Below are 24,282 nucleotides of genomic sequence, written 5' to 3'. Positions count from 1 at the left end.
TGGTCTCCTGCTTCCTCTGGGAGGCTTTAACTTTTGAGAGGGACACACACAAACACACTTATAATTTAAAGCCATTTTCAACAATGAAAGCAAGTGTTAGCGGGAGTCCTTAGCAGTAGCATATAGCACTGTGCTAACGTCTTGCACCACTCCTCATTTCCGGCCCTGTAGATGTTGATCCATCCTCAGCAAAAATGGTCTCAGTGACTGTCAAGGAAGTCAAGGAAGGGAAGCAGGGAGAAATGTCTGGGGCTTGCCAAATCACACAAGAACTATACTGAAAATCAGTGGCAACGGGTCTGAGTAATGACTCTAAAAATGACATTTTTGGTTTGAATTGGTATGTACGGAGGAGGTCAGGAGAGAGGTACAGCAGTGAGTGTCTACAGCCATCTGTAAAACAGGGTGGAGGCTCTGTGATGGTTTGGGTTTGCATTTAAGCCAGTGCCGTTTGAGATCTTGTCAAAACCGATGGAGTTGCATATTCAGAAAAGCACCGTCAGATTTTCATCCACCATACAGTTCCATACGTGTAAGTGGTTGCGTATGTAGGATCAGTGAAGCAGGACTTTCCTGTGAGTGTTTACATGTCCCCTGATGCAAAGACCTGTTAATGCTGTTTACCCAGCTTAGCCAGGAATTTAGGAAATTTGTGTTGGTTTTCTCTTGTGGACATTTACTGGCTATTCTGATGTTTTAGCTCCATGCGCAGTCTACAAATGAGGCAAAATGAACTCTTAAGACTTGAACCACTTCATCCATTTATTAGTCAGCTGTTCAAGGAAAACGTAAATACTCAATGTTAAAAATAGTCTTCAAAAGTCATTAAAGTGTTTATGAACAGAGGTGAAAAAGTCAAAATGGCATAGCAGGGACTCAGTGCTTACATACATATATACATCAGTGATGTGTGACTTTGCACCACTTTTCTGTTTCTCAAGGTTTCTCTTAGAAGCCTTTCAACTTGTAACATTATCATAATTTTTTAAGACAAACAAACAGACGGGTTAGAGTAGGATGAGATCAGTTAGTATTTAAATACTATCCAAATGTTCAAATCACAATATCATAATCACACCATGTTCTTAGGTCTTCATGTGGAAAATCTGCGTCTCATACCTTGCACTATAAACATGGGCTTGGATTGAAAAGCTATTTAAATGACTGTAAGGAAATTCCCTTCACAATTCCACTGAGGAAGTTAAGATAAGTGTGCTGTGCTGAGTGATAAGGGATGTAGAGAAACAAGCGGGGTGGAGGCCGAACTTCTCAAGCTTTGGTCTCGACCTCTAGTGTGAAGCTTTCCATGGGTCCTTTGCTCAGGGCCTTGATGTCATCCAGGAGAACGGTGGGGGTCAAAATGTGGGAAGACCCTGTATAGGATAAAGATAAATAAATTGCATTAAAAAACAAACAAACAAACAAAAGAAAAGTCCTGTCATAATTCCGCTCTGCTCCAGTAGGGGGTGTAAAACAGCAGGAAATAACGTATAATAAGTGTAATCTTAAAACTCAGTGGAACCTTCCCGATAATCGTCACAATCATAGCTCTCCTTAGTTCATGTGCTGCAAGCTAATATTTCCCAGCATTCTGACTTTCTGCGCGCCTGTTTGGTACGAAGCATTGTCCAGCTGTTTCCTTGCACTGAGTCTTACCAATGATGACCTCGCAGGTTTTCATTGCCCTGGTGACCTCGTAGGCGCAGCGCATCTCAGAGAAGCTGATCCCTCCTATAACAAAGATGATGAGACGTGAGCCAGTCCGGCGGTCATCCTGAGTGCTGGCTCTGTGCTTCTGCCGTGCGCTGTGGAGAAGAAGGAGGGGCATCGGAAATATTAACTGACAGAGCCTTAAAGAAGAAAAAGCAGACGCTGCTTCTTACTGTTGAAACTGGAAAATCGACCTCATTCACCTCAATCAACCCTCTAAGAAACAGAAAGTGGATGTGGAGAGATAAATCACACAGACTAACTGTATAAGCATAACTAAGTGACACAACAACACAAAACTGTAGGGTTGTTAAACTGTATATTCTTCAGTTAGAAAGAAACCAAAACAGCAGCCCAGTTCCACAGCCTGGTCACTCACAAAAACCCACCTCACAGCCCCGGAGCCATTCCAGGCAGCAGGACACTCGGACTGGTGCGGCCACTCTTTGGTGTCCAGTTTGTTCTCCACGACATCCTGGAAGTAACGCATGTTTTAGAGATCATGTGACATGGAGAGCAAATCTGTTTTGCAAGCCAGTAACAATTTTAAAGTGCAGTAACCTTCACTCGCTGAGGGGTCCTACCTACATTAAATTTATATCCACATGGTCCAGTGGTCATCTTCTAAATGTTACGCAACGTGTATCTCTTTGACCATCATGCGCATACTTCAGTTTTCTTTATATTTGGAACACAAGTTTCAGTCACTCTGTAAAACGATTTATTTTGTGGGTGACGTCACAACTTAAAAGCAGAAGTCGTGCCATTAACAGAGCTAATTAACAGAAGAACACATGATGAGTAATTTTGGTGCCAAGGGAAGGTGTGATAATAACGTAACTACATCATGCATTAGTAGATGTCAAAACACAGGCTACTGCTTGACAAACAATTTGCTTTCCTCAAACTCAAAGTCTCACTGTTTTTTTGCATCATGCACCTTTATGCTTAGAAATACTTGAGACTAGCAGACGAGTTATCTGCAGCAGATATTCAGCTCCCACACATCAAATAAATTTGTCTTCTGCTGCAAGAGGAAACATTTTAACCGCATTTGACAGGAAACCAGGTGCTCAGGTGAAGACCACTGATGTTTTTCTTTCTTTTTTTTCCATGTAATAACAGGAAATGCAAGTGAAGATGAGAAGAAACGAGCTCATGTTACAGATCCTATAACATGGAGTTAGATTCTAATCTAATATAAACTTATTTTCACAGTAACCTGTAAGATGATTACTAAAAGACTCCTCTCAGTTTTGTTTGCTATTAGGAGCCTCCTCTTCATTGGATACACTCCATCTGATTAACAACATGGATTTACAGAACTGAGACTGAGTGAAGAGAAGAGTTTGGGGGAAAACTGCTAACGGGGGTATTTCCACCTCTCAGTTCCACACCCATTTCAGAGAAACGGCTTCGGCAGCTGAGTTTTAAGAGCAAGTATATATTTTCTTTTCATGATTTGTGGTTGACAGGTCACATGACTTACCAAAGTGAAAACAAAGCACAGTGAAAAGGTACATTTAGAAAAGAAAACCAAAAACTGGCAGCACAGCGAATTTCACACAAACAAAGGACAAAGATTTTCACCCAACATACTTATAAGACAATAAAAACACTAGTTCTGAGGGACTGAGACAGAAACAGAAGGACCATCCTCTGAAGAAAAACAACAAGGCAACAACTAGTGCCTTATTGTGGTTTACACTTGCTAGGATGCAGAAAACGGTACAGAACAACACAAACTTGTGTGACACAGCTTATCAGATGACCCGAATCTGATAACCTCCTTTTGTTCTGCTTCCATAGTTGTGCTCATGAATGCCCCTTAGACGAGGACTGGGGTAGCACAATGAAACAGATACAGTTACATGTTCAGTTTGGCATCAACTACTCTAATGACCGCCCAAGGCTGGGTACACAACAGAGTCAGCTCACACATGTTCAAATGCCCCAAATCAGCAATGAAATGAACAAATGTTTACAGCCTGAAATAAAAACTGCTTTTGGCAATGGATAAATTCATCCTTTATAACAACTGTGCGCCAGGGTAACTTTTTATTTATAACTCACACATTTGTACTTGCTCAAAGCTTTGATTGACAGGTGTCGAAAAAGTTCATTCCACCAACTGAACTGAAACCTCTACACCCCGTCTGTGTGTTGGTGTCTGTAGAGCAGTTTTACTTTCACTGTCTAAAGCATAATATGGACTCAAGTGAGCTACAACAAAGCCTGCAAGTTTCTACTTTAGTTTCGTTGAATTTAGTTTTAGATAGATTGATAAAATCCATCACTTAGCAATCATTAGCAGCTAGCAGAATCGGTGAATTGCAAAGGTACAGTTTATGGATGCTTACTAATGTAGAGACAATGGGTGCAAAGACAAGCCAGGATACTACATGATGATGTCACTGACCTCCATCACATCTTTTATGGTGGGGATCCATCTGGAAAGGCTGTATCTCTCCTCTTGGGAATGGTCTCGTCGGTTGGGTTTACGAGAGAAGAAACTGGGCTGGAAATAAAAGTACATCAATGAAAACTTAAAAAAATGGATAAATCAAAACACTGAAACGTTTTCCTTTTCTCAACCTACCGTTATGATGATGGGCACACCCAGCTCTTTCCAGTTCTGGATATACTCCGGTTCTCCCTCGATCTTTACATGCTCAATAAGTTTGTTTAAGTTTTCCTCGGTTGTCCCTGTTTACAAACACCAAACAACCAAAAAGCAAAAAAGACAGATGGACAAATTAGCACCTCTACCTTTTAGTCAAAAAAAGTTTATTCTATCGCTGTCAGCGTTAATCTCGTTAAAATGACGTTAACGCCATAACCGCATTAACGCTGCAAATCTCCGTTAGCGAGTTAACGCGGATCGCCCCGTGTGAGGGGCTGCACGGTGCTAATGCGTTAACGAGCTAACCCCGCTACCGCTGTGCAGGCCTTGTGTGGGGAGATCTGCGTTAGCTCGCTAATGGAGATTTGCTGTGTTAATGCAGTTATGGCGCTAACGTCATTTTAATGAGATTAATGCTGACAGCACTACTTTATTCACGAGAAGGCTGATGTACCGTTCAGGCTGAAGATGTAGAGCAGCACAGCTCTGATCTTGTCATGTTTACTGTATGGGTTCAGCAGCACAGGCAGCAGAGTCCTCATGGGATCTTTCACCTTTAACCCATCCACATCGGCGCCTACTGCAAGGTCCTGCACAGAAACATACAGCATATTACACATAGTACACATGACACACTTCCCTAAAGCTTTGATTAGAAGGTCACACTTGGCCGCATACAGTAACGGTACTCTGCAGGTCAGGAAGAGTGTGACTGCTAGATCTTGATAACAGAGCATAAACAGACCTGTTCAGCTTTGCAGAGTTTCTCCACATTGTTTGCGAAATGTTTCATGCAGTCCTCAGCCAGCTGCAGATGAATCGTTTTCTAGAATCCAGGCAGAAAACTGTTAAAAACATCAGGTCAACCCTATGTAATAACAGGCTGCAGAGGTGCCACACCCGACCACATTATAAGGTTTGCGTAGCCCTTACAATAATAATAATTGTTGTAAGAGTTGTATCTGTCTTAAAACCAACAACAAGATCCTGGAGAAAATCTGCTTTAATCTCACACTTCAGATGAACACATAACTTCGAAGTAAGTTCAGTTATCCCTACATAAGTTTTACTGCATACCTCTGTCATCTGTTTACGGAACGCAGGCATCTTCTTCATCATTTGAGCCAAATTGCTAATTGTGATCTGGGGAAACAAAAAACATACATATATATTAATATATATGAACACATTAAATGTTTGCTCAAGATATGCTTTTCAAAATGAAACGATCACACAAGCAGAAACCACTGCACTGTACCTTCCCATCTGGCTGTTTCTTGCTAGCAGATATCTCCTTCACCATCTTGGGAATTTGCCTGTTGTAGGGAAAACAATAATGTTAAGATGAGTGTTCTGACAACAAGAAGAAGATATTGCCATACTTCTGGTTTCGCACACTTACGCTGAAACCTCTGCGATGTGCTGGTGCCTCAGCTTCACCCAGAGCATGTCATCCTCATTCAGCAGGGCCTGCTTCTCTAAGCCGTCTCTAGCCTTGTACCTGGACACAAAATGACCCAGAATATCAGTATCTAGTTTCTCATGAGCACAAAAGTATGAAGCAGTAAGCAGATTGTACACATATATCTCTATATCTATCTCTCTATATAAAATACAGGAAGTAGACTGCATTACTTATAGGTATCGTTTTCTATATCAATGAGATCGTAGGCCATGGCCTGGTAGGTCAGCTCGTGCAGGATGGGGGTCACAGGATCAAAGCCTCTGTCGACTATCAGCAACTGGGCTTGGGTCTTCTCCTGGTGATGTAGGGGGAAAAAAAAAAAGTTATATATTATTAAATTATATATAAAAACGGGGATAATTCACTGCCACGGAGCAAGCTGTCCAAACTTTTGCCTTTTCAAATTTATAGTAAAGGGAACTGTTTAATGTGCTTGAGGCAAAGGAGGGATTATTTTATTCTTTCATGTGATAAACAATACAGTATTTTCAAATTCCCATTTACTCCCAGGGCTACGACCTTGTTTATCCTGAAACCATCCTTTGTTCGGCAGGCCTCTCACCTTTTTCTTGCCACTGTCATCCAGCTGGTAGTGTGTGGCCAGCTTCCGGTCCACCAGCTCTGCAAGGAGTTTGGCATTCTCCATGTTGCCGTCTCTAGTTATGATATAAATGTTGTTTCCGTCAGTCAAGTGAACATTGAGGTCAAGGTTAATCCAGTAGTTATAAAACACAAAACTGTATTTTCTGTAAATAACAGCTGCACTCTGCTCTTTACATATCTTTACACTCTTACTTTCATCAGGCTGAATAGGATCAGCGCTGCTGTGAGCGAGTAACCTCACTTGCTCAACTACCATGTGATTCTTTCTACACAAAGCTATTTCTTTGAACAGTGAACGTTATAAGATATATGTCTACTATATTCACTCGGAACAAACACATTCTAAAACCAGTCTGTTCAAAGAAACAAGTGATACCAACGCTTTGTTTTCAAGCCCAACATTATTCCTGCCATTAATACGGAACCTATTCTGACTTTTTCTCGTAAAAAGTTTCACTCTGCTTGGGGGCTCGGGTGTATTGTAACCTAAGACACTACATGTTGTCTGACTTACTTCTTGTATCGGATCCCTGGGTACTCGTCTAATGTGGCACAGAGCGTAACGAGCTGGTCTGCCAGTGTCTCCAGTGTCTTCGTTTTGTCCTGACTCTTGGGGCTGTAGATGCTTCGGAAAGCCCCGGGATTATCGCAGGTGAAAACCTTCAAAGTATTTAACACCACAGTGTAAACCACAGCTGTCATCATTAAAGTTCCAGAAGATACAAATTGAGCACAAGGATCATTTTTAATTTCTCATTGTTTCCCGAACTCGAGGCTATAATACATTAAGCACCTGCTTGTGTGTTTCTTTGTCTGATCACATCTCCTAGATAATCAGCAGATGAGCAATCAAACCTGGTACACAGGTATATCGTAAAGGTTCTCATCTATATCAGAAATTATGACACCATTGTGTTTCCTAACATCTGCCTAGTAACAGGCTAAAGTGACCCATTTTCAGAATATATGCACATATACCACCTTTGACTTCAATGACAACATCTAATTCACATCAACATATGATGAATTACACATGATACGATGGCAGCATGTTGCCTGCCAAACACGAAGCAAGCGGCTAATAAACAAACAAACCCCGTTTTAAGCCTTTGTGAACCTACAACACCTGGTGAAAGTAACAACTCATATCTGCAAAAGCTGAATTCACCAGTGTTTTCTTTCGCTCAATGCAGCAAGACAATGCCAGTAACGCGTATACAACAGTAGTTTTCTGTTTCTGCAACTATCCCACCTGCAGTCAAAACCCATTGAGAACACACAGTGAATTATAAACGGGAAAGGTTGACAACGAAGCCGCTGAAATGCTATAGCAAGGAAAAATGTGAAGCTACGGGATTTACTCTCTTTAGGACTTCAAGAAACACCCTACACGAGGCAAATTCCCTTCCTTCAACAACAGGCAAGTGCACAGCCTGCGTGCGTGCCTGTCAACTGAGGGAAATTTTGACAAAAAGAGGAAATGGACTATTACAAAATAAACTAAAAAAAAGAACACTTGGCTAAATTTTAAACACTTACTTGTGCTTCCTGAGGCATGAAAGAGATGTTTATTTCCTTGCAGACCCTTATGTGTTTTCCACAGGCTTGCCTCATTTTGTTGAACAGGTCATCAGGGCAGTCTGCAGATCAAAAAAGCTTTCAGTGCCCACTTTGATCGTAAAAGGTATATCTGCTATTTGGCTGATGAAGCAGATTTAAGCACCAACACAGGAGTTACCTACAGTCAGTGAAATAGACGTACGCAGCTTTGTATTTGGGTTTGGGCTTGAAATCCTTTATAAAGGCATCCACACACTATAAAAGAAAAATAGATTTAAGAACTCACAGAGTTTGGCAGTGATATGTTAAAAAAATGAAAATGAAAAAGTTTTAACAGCAAACCTTAGCAGTAGGTGTCATAAAGTAAATGGCCTTCATTTCGAGAACAGGCTCTCTGCTTTTGAACAGGTCCTCCACAACTAGAAACAGAATACTAGTAGTCAAAAGTAGCTAAAGACATACACGCACAAATGATCTTTGATCAAATAGCTTCGTGATGTAAAAATAAATAAAAGGACATCATTCCACCTACTTGTTATCTTCTCTGACATCAGGTCGGACATTTTGCAGCATGACGAGAGGAGCTTGGTGGTGAAAGGATCCAGAATCAATATCTGTGAAGAAGACAACGTGAAAATGCTCCTTTAATTATGCGTTAAACAGTAATATACTCCCATGCTATGCAGCACCACATATCGAGACAAAGCGTATGAGTGAGAATCAATCATATCAAAGCTGAATCTGTAACTCGGAGCTTGTCCATTTATCCAAGTACAATCCTGGGACTCTGTACTGAGCACATGGTGGGTTTCTTACCTTCCATACTTCAGAGTTTCTGCAGTCTGTAATAATTGTTTCCTGTATTCCTGTAAGGAGCACATAACATGACAACATGTAAACACAACAATAATCTGAAAACAAATTATCGTTCATGATGTCACTGTTTAAGCTACCTCTTAGTTCAAGTGTGCAAAACAGAAAGTGATGTAATCAGAACTGCAAATATCCATTATCTCGCTACTTATGCATAAAATTAAAACATATTAGAACGTTTATAGCCTAATGTATAAAAGTTATGCAGCTGTGTTTCGTAATATTTCAGTCTTGGTACAATTGATTTTTCATATGTGTTTGGGTCATACCACGTGAGTGTGAAAGGGTGTGGTACTAGTAGTTTTCTAGATAATGGAATTTTAAAACAGCTCCTCAAAAAAAAGTGCCAGAAAAACTCAGATCCCGTCACTTTTTATTTTTTTTTGTGAGATAACAGTGAGGTCCTGGAGTTTTACATATTTTATCTTAAGTAGTAAACTTAAACTTAGTTGGGGGTTTTCGGCAGTTTAAAAAAAATGATTAATTAAGAAGGAATAACCTTTGAACCAACTAAAGTATTTACGTACTGCCAAGGTTAATGTCAGCTTTCATGAGTGGAGTATTAAGAACAAAGACTATTTCTGTCTAACTCTGTTACTTGATTATTAGCCTGCTATTGGGCAAACCTGAGTGATAGCACTCTCATTAATTTAGGGACAACTGTTCAGCGACTTTATGGTCATTTTGTAGCCTGTAGTGCGTAAACTTGAATCATCCATACATCTATCCCAGCTGTCACAGGGCGAAAGGTGGGGTACAAGTCACCAGTCTGACAGAGTTTTAACACATGTCAGCAGCAACAAAACTTCATTACCGCTGTTCTACTGGGCTGCATTAGTCTTAGCTGCTTGTTTGGCCCTCATTTTAACGGCAACACAAACCAGCCTTCTTGGTGTCATAACCTAACCACAGCCAACAAGAGGAAGGCAAGACATCAGGATAAGGATACAAATAATACGCCAGGCTTGTAGCAATCCCGCTGCATAAACGAGGTGCGGTTGCAGACGTACAGTGACCTCACCCATGGCTACTCCTACAAACAAGTAGCCTAAAAAAGTCGTTATGTTCTGACCGGGCCAAGTGTTAGGTCAAGTTGCGTCTGCGGCTTTTTCCTCTATCGGTTCTACTGCGTTTCGTAAATTTGTAATTTTCCGCTCAAAGGGAACAGCTGAATGAAAATGTTCGCTGTTATTCCAAAAGCTAAAGTCGCGCAGGAAGAGGTTAGCTAAAACAGCTCACAGTTCACGTGCTAAACAAACGCCGTTGTGCTATTTTTCAAGAGCAGGAAATACTCTCCTGTTGGAGTAAACTTACTTTTCCAAACTATTCTTTTCAGCCCGTGATCTGAGGCCGTTGCCATCTTGTTTTTTTTCCCCACTGCGCCGCTTCCCTTCGAGAAATTCACGAAGACAAACTCTGACGTCATTCGCGTCACCAAGTGTGCGACAGTGAGCTGTAGTTTTTTAGTGATGAAGCGCACAAGACATCTATCTATCTATCTATCTATCTATCTATCTATCTATCTATCTATCTATCTATCTATCTATCTATCTATCTACCTACCTAACGGCCTGTCTCTGTTACTGTCAAAGAGGTGGCTCTGAGGCCTCCAGACAGTAATTATGTCCATGTCACATTTAGTGGATATATCCTTGAGTGCAGAACATGATGCTTTCAAAGGTAGGTTTTTTACATGGCATTCAACCTACACCGGCCCCATCTCACTGCTTCATTATAAAAAGATATTTAACCCCCCAGTGGGAGGGGCTTGCTGCAGGTATTTCAGCTGATAGATGTTTAAGAAAAGATCAAACCACTAGAGAGAAGTGTTTTTAAGAATCAAAGAGAAGCTATCAAGAGAAGGAGAGAAGACACAAACCAGAAAAACTGGTGCTATGAAGTGGCTGGAGATTTTTGTATTACTGGGCATGTGCTCACAGGTATTGTAATAAATAGTGAGGAGATAACTGTTATAGGAAATTGATCATCAGAACACTTAATACATATATTTTATCTTAATTTGCAGGCTGCAGCCCAATCAGGTACTGTATGTTGTCTTTTACTATATTCAACTGTTGGCGGTTTATCACAGAACAAGAAAAAAAACTTGACTTTTCTGAAAGAATCTTTTTCTCAGGGTGCCAGATGTGTCTTATAATGATTTTTGCTCTACCTTCATTAGATTTTAAAGTGTCTGTGTTCTCTGCAACATCAAAGACTGTGACTCTCAGATGGACCAGGTACTCTGGAGCCACTTCATACCAGATCACTGTAAAATCACAGAGCGAACATGTCGCTTTTGCATCATTTGGTCCAAACACAGTGATGGGCTCTGTTACCTCGCTGCCTCCAAACGTCATGTATAACTTCGTAGTTGAAGCAATGAGTGGTTCCCAAAAACTCAGCACTGCATCAGTTGAATCATCAACAGGTGAGACTTCATGCACTTCAGTCCATGCTCATGCTGTTTAAGATATGAAGTATACAGTCTTGTGTTGTCCTTCACTATTTATTTCTAAAACAAACAGTTTTTAAATTAATTTTATTGAACATGACTTTGTCCTAATAAGTTGTTCATTTCTAGAGGGTCCAGGCTGTGTAGCTGTTGCACAGAAATGCAACCAGTACCTTTTTAAAGTTTGGAGAACACGCTACAGCAGCTGATGAACCCACTGTATACCACAATGAAATCCTACAGTATTTGTAGCAAGCTTCATTTCTGTTGCATCACATAAGAGTGTTAAGATTGTAGCTTATAATTTGAATGGAAAAAATAGAACTGATTCATTATGAAAAGGATGTCATTTAGGAAGTAAACTTTCCAGTGTTTCTCAAGTTTTTCAAACTTCACACTGGACTGGTAATACCTATTATTAGACTTTTATTACACAGTGTCTTTAAGTGTCCGTTCTCCATAGAGTTCAATGTTGTTAATTTTGAACTTACAGTTTCCCAATTAATGTTATTTGAGTTGTAAATTTCAAAGAATAGCCTGTGAAGCTCAATGGGTTAGAACAGGGGTGGGCAATCTCAGTCCACGAGGGCCGGTGTCCCTGCAGGTTTTAGATCTCACCTTGGGTCAACACACCCGAATCACATGATTAGTTCGTTACCAGGCCTCTGGAGAACTTCAGCACATGTTGAGGAGCTAATTTAGCCATTTAAATCAGCTGTGTTGGTTCGAGGACACATCTAAAACCTGCAGGGACACCGGCCCTCGTGGACTGAGATTGCCCACCTCTGGATTAGAATGTTTGTAAAGCTGCCATGTTTAGGCACACTGATCACTGATCTAAATAAAATTATGTAGGCAAAAAGCTATGCCGGAACCATAAAAATAAGTAATTTTGCAATGCAAATATAGCTATCTAGATCTGTTGGCAGTTTTACTGCTAGTATTACTGCCATTTTTCAGGCTAGCATCACTAGTATCACTTGAGACATCACTAGTAATAAACATGTGATTTATAGTTATGTTCAGTAAATGTACCAGGGGAGATTCACAGACGATAAAGTATGGGGTAGTTTTGGTTGCTTTTTTAATTAAAAAACCACTTAATTAAACCACTTAAATCTAAAGTTCAGCACGCAGACACATACAGTAAAAATTAACTTAAGAGTGGACTTGATACCATCCCTGTTGTGAATTGTTTGTGCCTCTTTCAGCCCCTGATATGATGGAGCCCATTCTGACAGTGAAGTCACTGGATAGCACAACCTTGACAGTGGAGTTTAACTTGAGAAACGGGGTGTCTCATTACATCATACGTGTCGAGAACAGCAATGGCTTCTTCAGAGAGGTTGCAGCATCCTCCTCTCCAGCTGAGATTGAGTCCCTTGCGCCGTACACTGAGTACTCGCTCAGCATCATGGCTGTGAACACCGCAGGCCGCAGCCAGCCCTCAATTCCTGTAACTGGAAAGACAGGTGGGATTTTCAAATTACTCGTGTGAAATGGGTCTCACACCCCATGCCCTGCAGAAGTCACTTGATCTGTTTTATTGTCTAAACAGCACAACCACTATATTCAATTGTTCAAGTGAAAGGTACAGTATACACACTCATCTTCAACCCTACGGGCCTCCCTGGCATCGGTGGTAACCATACCTGACCCCTCTATGTCAAACATAAAGAGCTGAACTCTTCCTGAGTAAAGGGTTACCAGCTCCAATCTCATCTTTACGGGGGGCAACATTCGATTTTCACGAACATGAAACATGAACTTGCAGCTGTAGCCTCTCAGCAGTGCAATGAGTTTACTGATCTTGCACCAGTCAACAGGTCTTGTTTAAAAATTTCTTGAGATTGCACCTGTTCAACTAATCCAGTCACTTTGTGACAATCATTTTTTAATAATTCAGAGAAATGTCCTCTAAACTTTTTCATTCATGCAAACTTGATTAACTTGAAACAGAAATGAAGACAAAGTTATGTGACTATTACCAAAGTAATACAGAGTTTATCTATTAATAATACTGATTACTTGCTTAATATATTAGTATTAGTACAGTTTTCATCGATAACATACAATTACTTGAACCTTTCGCGCTTTAATACTAAGCAACTTTCAAACTGATTCTTGAACGTGAACACAATCAAACTCTGAAGCTCCGCTTCACCTAAAATGATCAAAGAAAATAACATAAGCGCACAGTCTGAATATGTAACAACTGGCAAGAGCTCTAAATGTTGCACCCACTATTAAGTTGACGTTACACTGACTTCCTTCACATAGTCTTGGATTAAACTTTTGGACTTTCAGTAATGTGCTACAGTATTCATCTCCCACACCAGTTACTACATATAAAACAGTCTAATCTTGTCTTTCACAGTTTTGGCTCCTCCTCAGCTTTCGTCCTCCTCTACGAGCAACAGCAGCATCGTTGTATCCTGGGATCCAGTTGCTCATGCCGTCCAATACACCGTGTCCATATGCAAGCTTGATTCAAACACAAGCATGGGCGTGTACAACACCTCCAACACCAGTTTGACCTTCTCCGGCTTGGATGCTGGCTCACTCTACGTCATAACTTGTTTTGCTTGGGATCTTGAACGTCGAAAGGGAGACAGCTCGAACATTAAACAGGCTACACGTAAGCAGGCACTGAGACAGTTGTCTGTTTGTGACTGTACACTTTGTGTTTACTCTAGCATACAGAGTGTTATTCAGTAAGAGCCCTGGACAGCATGAAGAATGCTTAACCATGATCTAGGGTCAATGCTGCAAAGCAGTAAAGCCACCAAAAACACACACAGTATTATAATTCTGAGTCTTACTGTGGCAAATTATCCATAAGGTTTAATGAACACGCTGCTTAAAATATAGGAGCACAACAAGTATGAAATACTTGCTTTCTAAACTTAGAACCTTGAAAACTTCCTGTTTTAGTAGACATTTGAAAAATACAATGAAGTAAAAAAAGCAAAATTTTCCACTTAATTACAACAAATAAAAGCATGCATTCAAAAATAACCAAATGCAGTTATATCACACTGGTTCCCGTGTCTACTCCAGTTTAGTCCTTCGCTGGTTTTGTTTTTATTTTTTGTCATTTAACAGGACCTCGGACCCCAGCGTCTGTCAATGTGTCTGTGGTGATGAATGGCAGTGTGGCTGGACTCTTGGTGTCTTGGGAGCCAGACCAGGAGGTCTATGGACCCATTGAGTACAATGTGATGAGTGACCTAAACTTAATGTGTAAGACCACATCCAGCTCCTGCACCCTCTCAGTAGTGGGGTGTGGAGAGGTACACACCATCCAAGTCACTGCCTCAAATGAAGCTGGGCCCAGCTATCCATCTAGCCCTGCAGTCTTCATCACCTGTGAGTAGAAGAGATATGAATGTGTCATCCACATAATGTTTTTTAAAAATATTGGAATTACCTTCCGGGTATGAAGCCGAATGCAGAAACTTGTATTGTTTCTAATGCATTGATTTAAATTAAGATTTATATTCCATATGACATGAAAAACACCCAAATTTAATTCCACATTACAAAAGTTGAATGTATCCTGTAAAATTAATGACCACTAAGGGTAACTATGGACCAATGGTAGCAATACTGAACTCTGACCCTTTAAAACCACAACATTTTAAAACTCATAAGCAGATAAAACAATTTCAACATTTTTTTTTATATCACACTGTTTATATATCTTAAAGAAAACAATTTATTCATTAAAAATCTTCAAACTTTTAACAACTACAATGTTAAAAGTTTATAGCATGCATATTTTACATGCTATAAAATATTTTACATATTTTACATGCTATAAAATATGACACACAAGTTTTTTGTGTTCTACACCGAACCCCTACCTGACTCTATGAGTGTGTGACTGTGACTAAATTCCCTGCCGTCTTGTGCTGCAGTCCCCTGCCCACCTGAGTCTTTGGCACTAGTGGAGTCTTCAGAAGGCAACTGCACTCTAACGTGGAAAACCGTGGCTCATGCTGACAGCTACATGGCCCTTATCGAGACAGCTGGCAGCAGTGTGGAAACCTGCAACACCACCAGCAACAACTGTACCTTTCACTGCCCGTGTGGGCAAACATACCTCCTGTCTGTGCTGGCCTTCAACCACGCTGGCAGCAGTCCTCAAGGACAAGTTCTCAACTACACCACTTGTAAGTAGCAGCAGAAAATTACACTTTTTAGTCACGATGAGATGCATTTTCTTCACTCTCTGATCATTCATAAACTTCTTTTAGTGGTGTGTTGCCCAGAGGATGTGTCAGTGTCAGCGGTGAGCACTGACACTCTGGACATCAGATGGATGCCCTCACGGGGGGCAGTGCTGTACGAGACCCGGGCTACACACAGTTCAGAGGTCATCCTCTGTAATGACACCGCACCGGTGTGCGTCCTCTCTGGCCTCAGCTGTGACACTGCCTACAGTGTGGTGGTGATTCCCTGCAATGATGTGAGCGGTTGCAACCTTGCTTGTAAAGCTCACACCAAAGACACAGGTAGAAAACTTGTGTATATAAATAAGGGTATAAAAACATATCCAAGGAGAAAAAGTCCACAATATCTAAAAAAAAGATGTCTCCTCATATTTTTGAGGGGTCCTTAAACAACGTGGACACCATTAACTCAGCCTTCTCTCCATTCTCGAAGCTCCCTGCATGCCAAACAATGTGATGCTCAATCCAAAGAACTCCTCCTGCGTCACAGTCAGCTGGACAGCAAATAACAAGGCTGCTAATTACACTGTAAGCGCAAATGGAGATGATGACAAACACATCTGTAGCACCAATAAAAGCAGCTGTGACATCACTGACCTTTCCTGTGGCTCCACCTATGAAGTAAGCGTCGAAGCAACCAGCACAGCTGGTCCGAGTTTACCCAGCTACTCTGAGTTTCTAGAAACAGGTGAGCAGTCGAATGCTGTCGCTCACGAACGGTCAGTGCTGCTTCCTGACCTTTCTTGCTTAACTTTACAACTTTGCATAACTTCATATGTGACTTTATTCCAGGTAATTATACGGGACCTAAAAGAGTTTATGTTCAATTAAACACTTTGCCCATCTTTACATCAATTTTTCTAGTTTACAAGACTCATATTTAGACACTTTTGCCTAGCTGCAATATAAAAATATACTGAACTGTACATTAATTGATATGTTATAACTATTTCCCACACCTCATCTTCTATCGCAGAACCGTGTTGCCCAGTGAATCTGACGGTGGATCAGGTGACCCAGGCAATCACCAACGTGTCGTGGTCTCACGCCAAAGGGGCACGCTTGTTCATCGCCACTCTGACATCATCACGCGGTCATGCCCGCTGCCATACCCAGGACTCCCACTGCCTCATGGGATGCATCACCTGCAGCACCAACTACACTGTCACCATGGAGGCAATCAGCCATAACGGACGCAGGTCCAACTGCACCTATCAGGGTTTCTCATCAAGTGAGTGATGTCTTCTAATAAACCGTGACAATAAGTAACAAAGAGTGGTCAGTGAAAGATAAAAGAAGACATAAAACAGAAGAGGTGTGGACAAATTTAAAGGCTAAAATGATCTGTCAGAGAGCTCTGACAAGTTTATTAAAACATGCACACATCTATTGTGGTTTTACTTTGGTTACTCTTTTGAAATATGTACATAGTTTCAAATAATCATGGCAATTGACGTGCATATCATGCAATGACCCAAAAGATAAGGCATCAGACTCCTCTAACGGCTTTGGTCACAACCCCCAGCCACCTGCTGATCAAACCTTCTGTTTGCCAAGGACAGCCAATCCAAAGAAGGCTGGCTTAAAAAGAGGGTTGCCTTCAAAGGAGAAAAGTTAAAACAACTCTTTTAGAGAGAGGATGAACTGAGGAGCTCTGGCAATCATGTGAATCATGCAAAATTACTAAAACAGAGTATAAGACTAAAAATATGGAGGTGCAAAGGAGCGTAGTAAGTCACGTAAAAAAACTAATTTATGACTTAAAGGCCTTTATTTTATGTATTGAAGTAAAAACTTACGAGGAATTGTGGATTTTTTTTAGAAGTATCAAGATAAGTGTATACAAACAGAAGATATGCCTACCGATAAAAGAGCAAAACCAAAGCTGTTACAGTCATGGTAATCTGTTTTTCTTCAGCCTTTAATTGCAAAGTCGTATTCTAGTCAGAAGACATGCATCACTTCATTAGCATGTCTTTGTCGCAGGTCCCTGCTGTCAGTCTGGTGTCAAATTATACAGCACGTCCAGTAACTCTCTGCGGGTTTACTGGCGCAGCACTGGGAGCAACCACAGCTCCATCGCAGAGATGGTGGGGAGCAACAGCAACTACAACTGCACCGCAGCTCCTGGAGACAACAGCTGTGACTTCGGCAGCGTCCAGTGCGGGGACGTCTATCATGTAGTGGTCGCTCCACTCACACAAGAGGGCAGCAAAGTCCAATTCTGCCCGGAGAGACTGTACTCGGGTAATTCAAAGTGAAATTGTATAAAATTAGACTTTGTGTGTATTTTATTTTCCATTGATTATATTATTATAGCGATCCCTTTCACACATTTTTCTCATTACTTCCATGTTTCGTCAGGGTAAAGTTTTATATAAACATGAATCAGTAACTGTGATTAGAAAAAAAAGTACCTCAGATTTAGACTTTTCTGTTTCTGCTCTTTTAGTCACCTGTTTAGGAGACAACATTGGCACAGGTAAGTTTGCCATCTTTCAAGATTTTTTTGAATTTGGATTCAAAAAATGTTATTTTGGATTGCATTAGATTGTAAAAAAAAAAATGCATGCATATTTTTCTAAATATGCTTCAATCTCTTCTCCATCAGTTATTTACAGAGGGAAGAGAAGCGTGGACTAGCATGTTTAGCAACAAATGGTAAGCAGCTGGCTAAAGAGAGCGCATATAAGCTATAGCAGTGGTGTCAAAAATAAAACCTGAGGGCTCGAATCAGTAAAGACTTCAATCTGGTGCACTGGACAGCTTTGGAAAATTTGAAGGAGGAATTTTTAGCTTTTGCTGGTGATAAAGATCCCTGATACCCACAGACATTTATACTACACTAAAGTCTACCTGTTATAGATCAAGATATGGGTAAAACAATAAAATAAAAAAAGGACATTTTCTGTGAATTAATGAAAATTTAATGTTTGAGTTCCCAGAACCTTTTCTGTAATTTTACACATGTATCATGCAGAAAAAAAACTACACAAAAGGTATGAAATATAAAAAGATGAAAATTATTAAGATAAGATTCAAAAGTCTTCCATCTGAAACTTTGTCAGCACCACTCCTTTTTAAAAAAAAAAGTACCATAAATGCCACATACAAGTATCAGAGTTCACTTTCTGTTTTTATGGTGCTAAACTGTGGAACGGTCTATGTCTTGAATCTATGATAACATTTTTAATGACAGTTAAAATAATTGACCATCTTTTGTCTCTACCGTCTTGTGTATATTAATGTCTATCTTCTGGCTACAAAAAACACAGCAACACTTGACATTCTTGTCATCAGATTTGAGCACATTAAACCAATGAGTGAAAATAAAAGCACAAATATTGCAGGTCAGTATTCAGTTTTCATGGGTTTTGATCTTTTTCCTCGACAGAAAACATGTTCATCCTCCTCTTCCTCATCCATCACCCCCATCCTCACCGGAATGATCCCAGCCTCATAAATATATAGAGAAACAACCACAAATGTTTAGCCATGAAACATGTTGGTATAATGTTTGATGATTTTTATGTGGCATAGGAAAGCAAACCCACAGTCAGCTCCAACATTTAAGATTCAAATCTGTGATCTGTGAAAATCACACATTAAAGTTAAAGTAACTAAAGTTATATTAAATTGGGGAAATTCTAAATTAATTTTAACCACAAATTACTGGATTTAATAGGAAAAAGATTTTTTTTTTTTTAAAACTGGTAAAAATTGCAATTGATAGTTGATAGTAAAACATTTACCATGCTTGAATAGCTAATTCAAACTACATATGATGGATTTTTCTTCTTCAGTTCAAGAAATTTGTCATAGAGATGACTGAAGCACAATAAATGTGTAGCTCATTGTCCTCCTGACAATCAAGGAACACGAACTGATATATTCATCTTTAAATACATGATTTTTATCCTTTTAAAACAACAGTTCTCTGTTTTATATTGTTAGGATGTAATGAACTGCTTTCAGTACGTGTCATTGTCTCAAAGTGATGGAAATTCCTGGTAATAAAGAACTCCCAGCATCATCATCATATAGTGTTTTGTTTTGGATGTAGATATGTGATCTGTAAATCAGGATGCTGATAATGCTTTGTTAGTTAAATCTGTTTAACAGTCACATGGCAGCAGTTACTATATTCAGCCTGTCCTGCTGACATTCAAACCAAGCATGAGAATGGGCAAGAAAGCTTGTTTAAGTGAATTTCAATACATTAAACTGATGATGTAGAAGTCTCAACCACTCATAACCTCATGTATCAACGATACATTTGGCTTTAAATGGTTAATTCTGTTACAAGCTGTTTTGTTGTGTCTGAAACTTTCCCTTCTTCAAGATCAACTGTATTTTCTTCAAACTGATTACACACTTGGCTCTCTGATGAGAATGTTATATTTGGTAAGGCAAACAGCATCATCTTCATCTTTGTGTTACATTTGAAATTTAATCAAATCTGATCAAGTTGGGTGACGTGTTTGAAGTCTGGACTTACATGCAGGTAATATGTTAGACTGGACTAAAATGTTACAAGTTATAGATATATTTATCAATACATTTATACAGTTCTGACACTGTAAGTAAACCAGAAAATCAGATAACCAAGTTGCAGAGAAAGCAATTTAAGAAGAGGTCCCAGAGCTCTGTGCCACTGCCTCCAGCTCTCCTGTAAACAGAGGTCTCTAAAATCAGAAATTTGGCCTGTAACATCTTTTGGTTTTCACACTCCCCTATCTCCAGTGTCAAACATAAATGGACAATCATACATAACATACAGTAGCTGTAAATATAGGGATTGTTTTTTAACTTCAGAGTATAAAAGACATTAATCAGAATGTCCTTGTGATGTAGGAGTTTGTGGTCTTTCCTTTTTTGCAACCAGCCTCAACTAGACAACTAGAGTTTGTGTCACTCCCACATTGGCTTCATTTTTCAGCTCTGCCAGTTGCCACCTGTTTCAAATGTCAAACCTTGAGGTTTTTTATTAGGTCAAGCTCAGTAATACCGGGAAAGATACACTGGCTTTATATAATGCATTGAAAAAAGTTTTCAAAGTCTCAAATTACAAAAATAGTTCCCAAACACCAGACATTATTCCTGCTGAAAAACTGCTGCCATGTTTTACATTGAAAACAGAGAAAACTTCCCTCCATCCCTCTTTTTGTTGATTCAGGGCATCTCTGGTTGCCTGGGGCTGCTGGAGGGGCAGCCTGCCCCCATTTAGGGAATACTGATTGGTTCTCAGGTTGAGTGGACCAAAGCTTAAAAGAATCCAGCAAACGTTTTGTATTTGACTCCCTTATATAGTAAACTAATTTTAATCCCGCTCTCATTGTTAAAGATGGGGTTGTTGGGAGCCATAGGCTTTTCTTTAGCTTTGATAATTCTAACTCAGGTAAATACAACTTTTAAACTTGTTGAAATTTATCAAATGATCAATATTTATCAATAACAAAAGAAAAATAATGTTCTATTGTTTTTATTTGCAGACACATGAAGGTGCAGAAGGTAAGAAAATGAAAAAAATGTCATTTAAATAATCTATCCATTTTTTAAATACAAAGGCATGATTGTGAATAAAAAAGCACTACAGATGGATTCAAATAATAGCAAACTTTTTTTGTGTGTGTAGCTGCATTATTTGCTCCTGTACAACCTTTAATAACAAAGCTTACTGCATGTGCTTCCATTTATTCCAGGGTGCAAAATCTTGTCAGCAAGTGCCTCAAATGCATCATCAATTCTAGTAAAATGGGAAAAGCATGCTGGAGCGACCAGTTATATTTTGGAGCTTCGAGAGAAAAACTCTCCGCAGTCTGCACCGATTACAGCGCCCATATTCGGACACCAGACTGAAAGGAACGTCTTTGGTCTAAAACCAGGAACTGAGTATAATGTGACTGTCAAAGCTTTTGTCTTCTTCAGTGTGGCGTGTGTGAATTCAACCCTGGCTTCCACAGGTAAGTTCAACATTTTTATCAGGGGTCAGTGCCCACATGCATAAATTCACGTAAAACTGCAGTATTTATAAACACATCAAATACATCCACAATGAGCTGATAAAGAACTTGAGTGACTAAAAAGCTATTCATAAAAGAAAAGCCAGTCGTCTCTTTATGCTAAAACGGTGCTATTATGCACAGACTTAATACAGATCAACACTACTTAGCACCCTTAAGGGAAATTATTAAAATCACACTTTAATAGCATTATGGTATTATTTTCTAAATCACTTCACTCTTCTCCTCCGCAGTGATTTAAAGAAGAGAAAAGCACATGGTAAGTGAATGTATTATATCTGACATGTAGCTTTGTGCTTGAATAAACAGAAAAAAAAAACCATTTGGTGAAGATAGAGACTGTAATTCCTTTGTGCTTTTTTAAATTTAAGTTTTAAAAATATGGCAAATGATTTTAGCTAGTATCTGCAAATTTCTGCTGTTTTGTTTTGTAATTTTGTAATTTTTCTTTGCACAACGATGAAACACAGTTTGTAATTCTGTGTTGGCCACACTGACATGTGTACCTATATGTGCAATAAAGAAACAAAAAAACTAAAAATACCGCAAACTGAATACAATGTTGATGTGTCTTGATGTTTTGCTTCCACAGAAGATATTACACAACATATTCATCATACGCTAATACACCACAGGAAGAAAGTCGTGCTCCTAAAGGAACAAATGTCAACCAGGAATCAGTCATGGAGCAAGAAAATGAGAAATGGTTTTGTTAAATGATTTTCATGTGTTGAATGAAAAAACAAGTGTAACAGCAGTTCTTTCTGTGTGTTCTGCTCAAAATATATCAGAAAGGGCATGTGGTGGAAAAATCTGCGTAACCACACAGGTGTAGCTACCTGCTGTAGCAGCTGCTTGTGAACATGGGAGAGACCTCTTCTCTTTTTTAAAGTTTAAACCCAGGCAGGAGGCATGTTGGTGATGAAGTGCTAATGAAGACACCGCTCTGTGAATCTTTTCCTGATCTGCCTGTTTGCTTTAAATTCTCTTTGTGCTATTTATGATTATGAGAATTAAATTTTAATTTTGTGCAGCATGTGTGTAAAAATGGTTTCCAGCATCAATTTGCATTTGAGAGTAAATAATTAGTTCGTGTGTAATTCTATGGTAATAATTATGCAAGAAATATCTTCTCAGTGACAACATGTTGTATTCTATTTATTCCATGTCAATAGTGAATCTAGTTCTAATAAAACTGAATTAAAGTTCTTTAACAAAACTGATATTCATGCTGTTGGTTATCAATGCAAAACACCTTTACTCAGTACCATATTCACTCAAACTGGAAGCCAAAATGATTACCTCTCATTTGTTAATACACATCATTCCTTCTTTCTACCAAATACCAATGATTGGAAAATTACTCATTATTAGAACATCTCTTATTTCTGTTAAAGATTTTTGTTTCCAGCAGAGATGCAATTACCTGAAATGTAAAGCTGAACGTCATCAGTATGCAGACTGACCTTAACAATGAGGGAAGCTATATTTGATGTTAAACCCACAATTACAGTGAGTTAGAAGAAATTCATTGCTGCAGTTCAATATTATGGTGTTCACATATTTTTAATCACCAGTATCGCAGAAGAACACACAGAGAAGAGAGCTCAGATTAATTAAACACCCTACAACGTGCCTTTACATGAGACAGCCCATATGGAAAAGAAATAGTAAAAACTTATATCATTTACTCATGAAAGTGGCCACTTTCTCATTACTTTCATATATTGTTTTAGTAAGTATCCAAAACATACAAGTTTCATTATATAATTTTTCAAGGGATCTTATATCTGTTTTCACCCTTTATGCTTTTCATACAAGTTTCACACAAGACAGATACAAACTTTATAAGATTTATATATATCTTTTCCATATGGGAGCTGCACCTCTGCAGCTTTGCACGGCGCTCCTCCCAGAAACATTGGTTGCCATGGACTTTTTCGTAGTGCAAGTTTCACTTGGCTGAAGTCTTTGAAATCACAAATGGCTCTGGTATTATGTTCAGCGTACTGTGAACAGTGCTGGTTATCAGTAAGGAAACTGTAACTCTCTGTAGGGAATAGTTGGCATTGAATAGTAAAACATGAGCCATGACTCTGGCAAAAGGCATTTTGTCGAGACACCTAGATCTTCGCAGCTTGTGTAACAAACACCAAATTGAGATGTATAATTTCCTTGCAAAAAGCACGCACATAATAAAAAAAACCCACCACATTAACATTCATTTCTCAAAGCACTCAAAACATGAAGGGAAATTTTTTTCTGTGTGTCCTCAAACCTGTTGAGGCTTTCTCAACCTAGGCTAACTTCATGCCGTGATGGTGACCGTGAAACCATATTTTGTCACAGTATAACATTTCATCAGATTATGTCTCATGAGGTTAAAGAGACATTTAGTAGTCAGGGGAACCCTGAGTTCCAGTGCAGGGCTGCAAACAGGAAATTACTCAGGAATCATTCAAGTAATCATTACATTTGGGAGCTCCTGTAGATTCTTCTCCGTTTATAGGCGTTGCTCAGCTGACCTGTGCTGCTTCTGTGGCTTTGACATTTACTGCTCTTTGTGAATTTAACAAGCAGTTTTCCACGATGTATGGAAGCAGTTGTTACATGAGCCACCGTGGCAGTTTTCCAACCCTTTGTCAGTATAAAGCTAGAACTTGGCAACTGTTGCTAAAGACCATCTTCACTTTCAATTCTGCTCAACTGCAACCAAAGTCTTTCTAGAAACAAAT

General features: G+C 39.4%; 2 protein-coding genes and 1 long non-coding RNA gene across 4 annotated transcripts; 2 read left to right on the top strand and 1 right to left on the bottom strand.

Annotated features, from left to right (window-relative positions):
* Nucleotides 1-737: 737 nt before the first annotated feature.
* stxbp3 (syntaxin binding protein 3) lies at nt 738-10,275 on the bottom strand. The gene is made up of 19 exons (XM_040046265.1): nt 10,149-10,275; nt 8,778-8,827; nt 8,494-8,575; nt 8,304-8,380; nt 8,144-8,216; nt 7,941-8,041; nt 6,916-7,061; nt 6,361-6,454; nt 5,969-6,093; nt 5,736-5,834; nt 5,592-5,649; nt 5,411-5,476; nt 5,079-5,159; nt 4,788-4,923; nt 4,310-4,416; nt 4,130-4,228; nt 2,100-2,185; nt 1,657-1,805; nt 738-1,373 (listed from the first exon to the last, which is right to left on the bottom strand). The coding sequence occupies exons 1-19, from the start codon at nt 10,258-10,260 to the stop codon at nt 1,270-1,272; spliced, it is 1,845 nt and encodes a 614-aa protein (XP_039902199.1). The 5' UTR covers nt 10,261-10,275; the 3' UTR covers nt 738-1,269.
* On the top strand, nt 10,249-18,185 carry LOC120742827 (fibronectin type III domain-containing protein 7-like). 2 transcript variants are annotated; one of them, XM_040046264.1, is made up of 13 exons: nt 10,249-10,774; nt 10,861-10,876; nt 11,017-11,265; nt 12,501-12,761; nt 13,667-13,927; nt 14,395-14,658; nt 15,210-15,464; nt 15,549-15,806; nt 15,958-16,212; nt 16,501-16,755; nt 17,511-17,771; nt 17,977-18,006; nt 18,136-18,185. In XM_040046264.1, exons 1-13 carry the CDS (start codon nt 10,730-10,732, stop codon nt 18,165-18,167), a joined length of 2,442 nt encoding a protein of 813 aa, XP_039902198.1. In that variant the 5' UTR covers nt 10,249-10,729; the 3' UTR covers nt 18,168-18,185. The 2 variants fall into 2 exon arrangements, with proteins under 2 accessions (XP_039902198.1, XP_039902197.1); XM_040046263.1 differs by having other exon boundaries at nt 10,249-11,265.
* Nucleotides 18,186-18,207: 22 nt separating this feature from the next.
* On the top strand, nt 18,208-22,770 carry LOC120742834. The gene is made up of 5 exons (XR_005697973.1): nt 18,208-20,922; nt 21,017-21,035; nt 21,227-21,487; nt 21,781-21,806; nt 22,140-22,770. It is a non-coding gene; the product is annotated as an uncharacterized LOC120742834 (long non-coding RNA).
* The last annotated feature ends 1,512 nt before the right edge of the window (nt 22,771-24,282 follow it).

This window comes from Simochromis diagramma, unplaced genomic scaffold (assembly GCF_900408965.1).
Source record: "Simochromis diagramma unplaced genomic scaffold, fSimDia1.1 OVJJ01000553.1, whole genome shotgun sequence".
NCBI lineage: Eukaryota > Metazoa > Chordata > Actinopteri > Cichliformes > Cichlidae > Simochromis > Simochromis diagramma.
Note: the sequence above shows the minus strand (reverse complement) of the source record. Positions and strands in the feature narration are given on the sequence as shown.

Coding starts and splice junctions, on each gene's coding strand:
- stxbp3 (XM_040046265.1), bottom strand. CDS start 10,260: ATGACGTCAGAGTTTGTCTTCGTGAATTTCTCGAAGGGAAGCGGCGCA. Junction 4,417..4,787: donor CTACATCTTCAGCCTGAACG/GTACATCAGCCT, acceptor GTTTGTAAACAG/GGACAACCGAGGAAAACTTA. Junction 2,186..4,129: donor CCATAAAAGATGTGATGGAG/GTCAGTGACATC, acceptor CGTTACTTCCAG/GATGTCGTGGAGAACAAACT.
- LOC120742827 (XM_040046263.1), top strand. CDS start 10,884: ATGTTGTCTTTTACTATATTCAACTGTTGGCGGTTTATCACAGAACAA. Junction 11,266..12,500: donor ATCAGTTGAATCATCAACAG/GTGAGACTTCAT, acceptor TGCCTCTTTCAG/CCCCTGATATGATGGAGCCC. Junction 16,756..17,510: donor CTATCAGGGTTTCTCATCAA/GTGAGTGATGTC, acceptor TCTTTGTCGCAG/GTCCCTGCTGTCAGTCTGGT.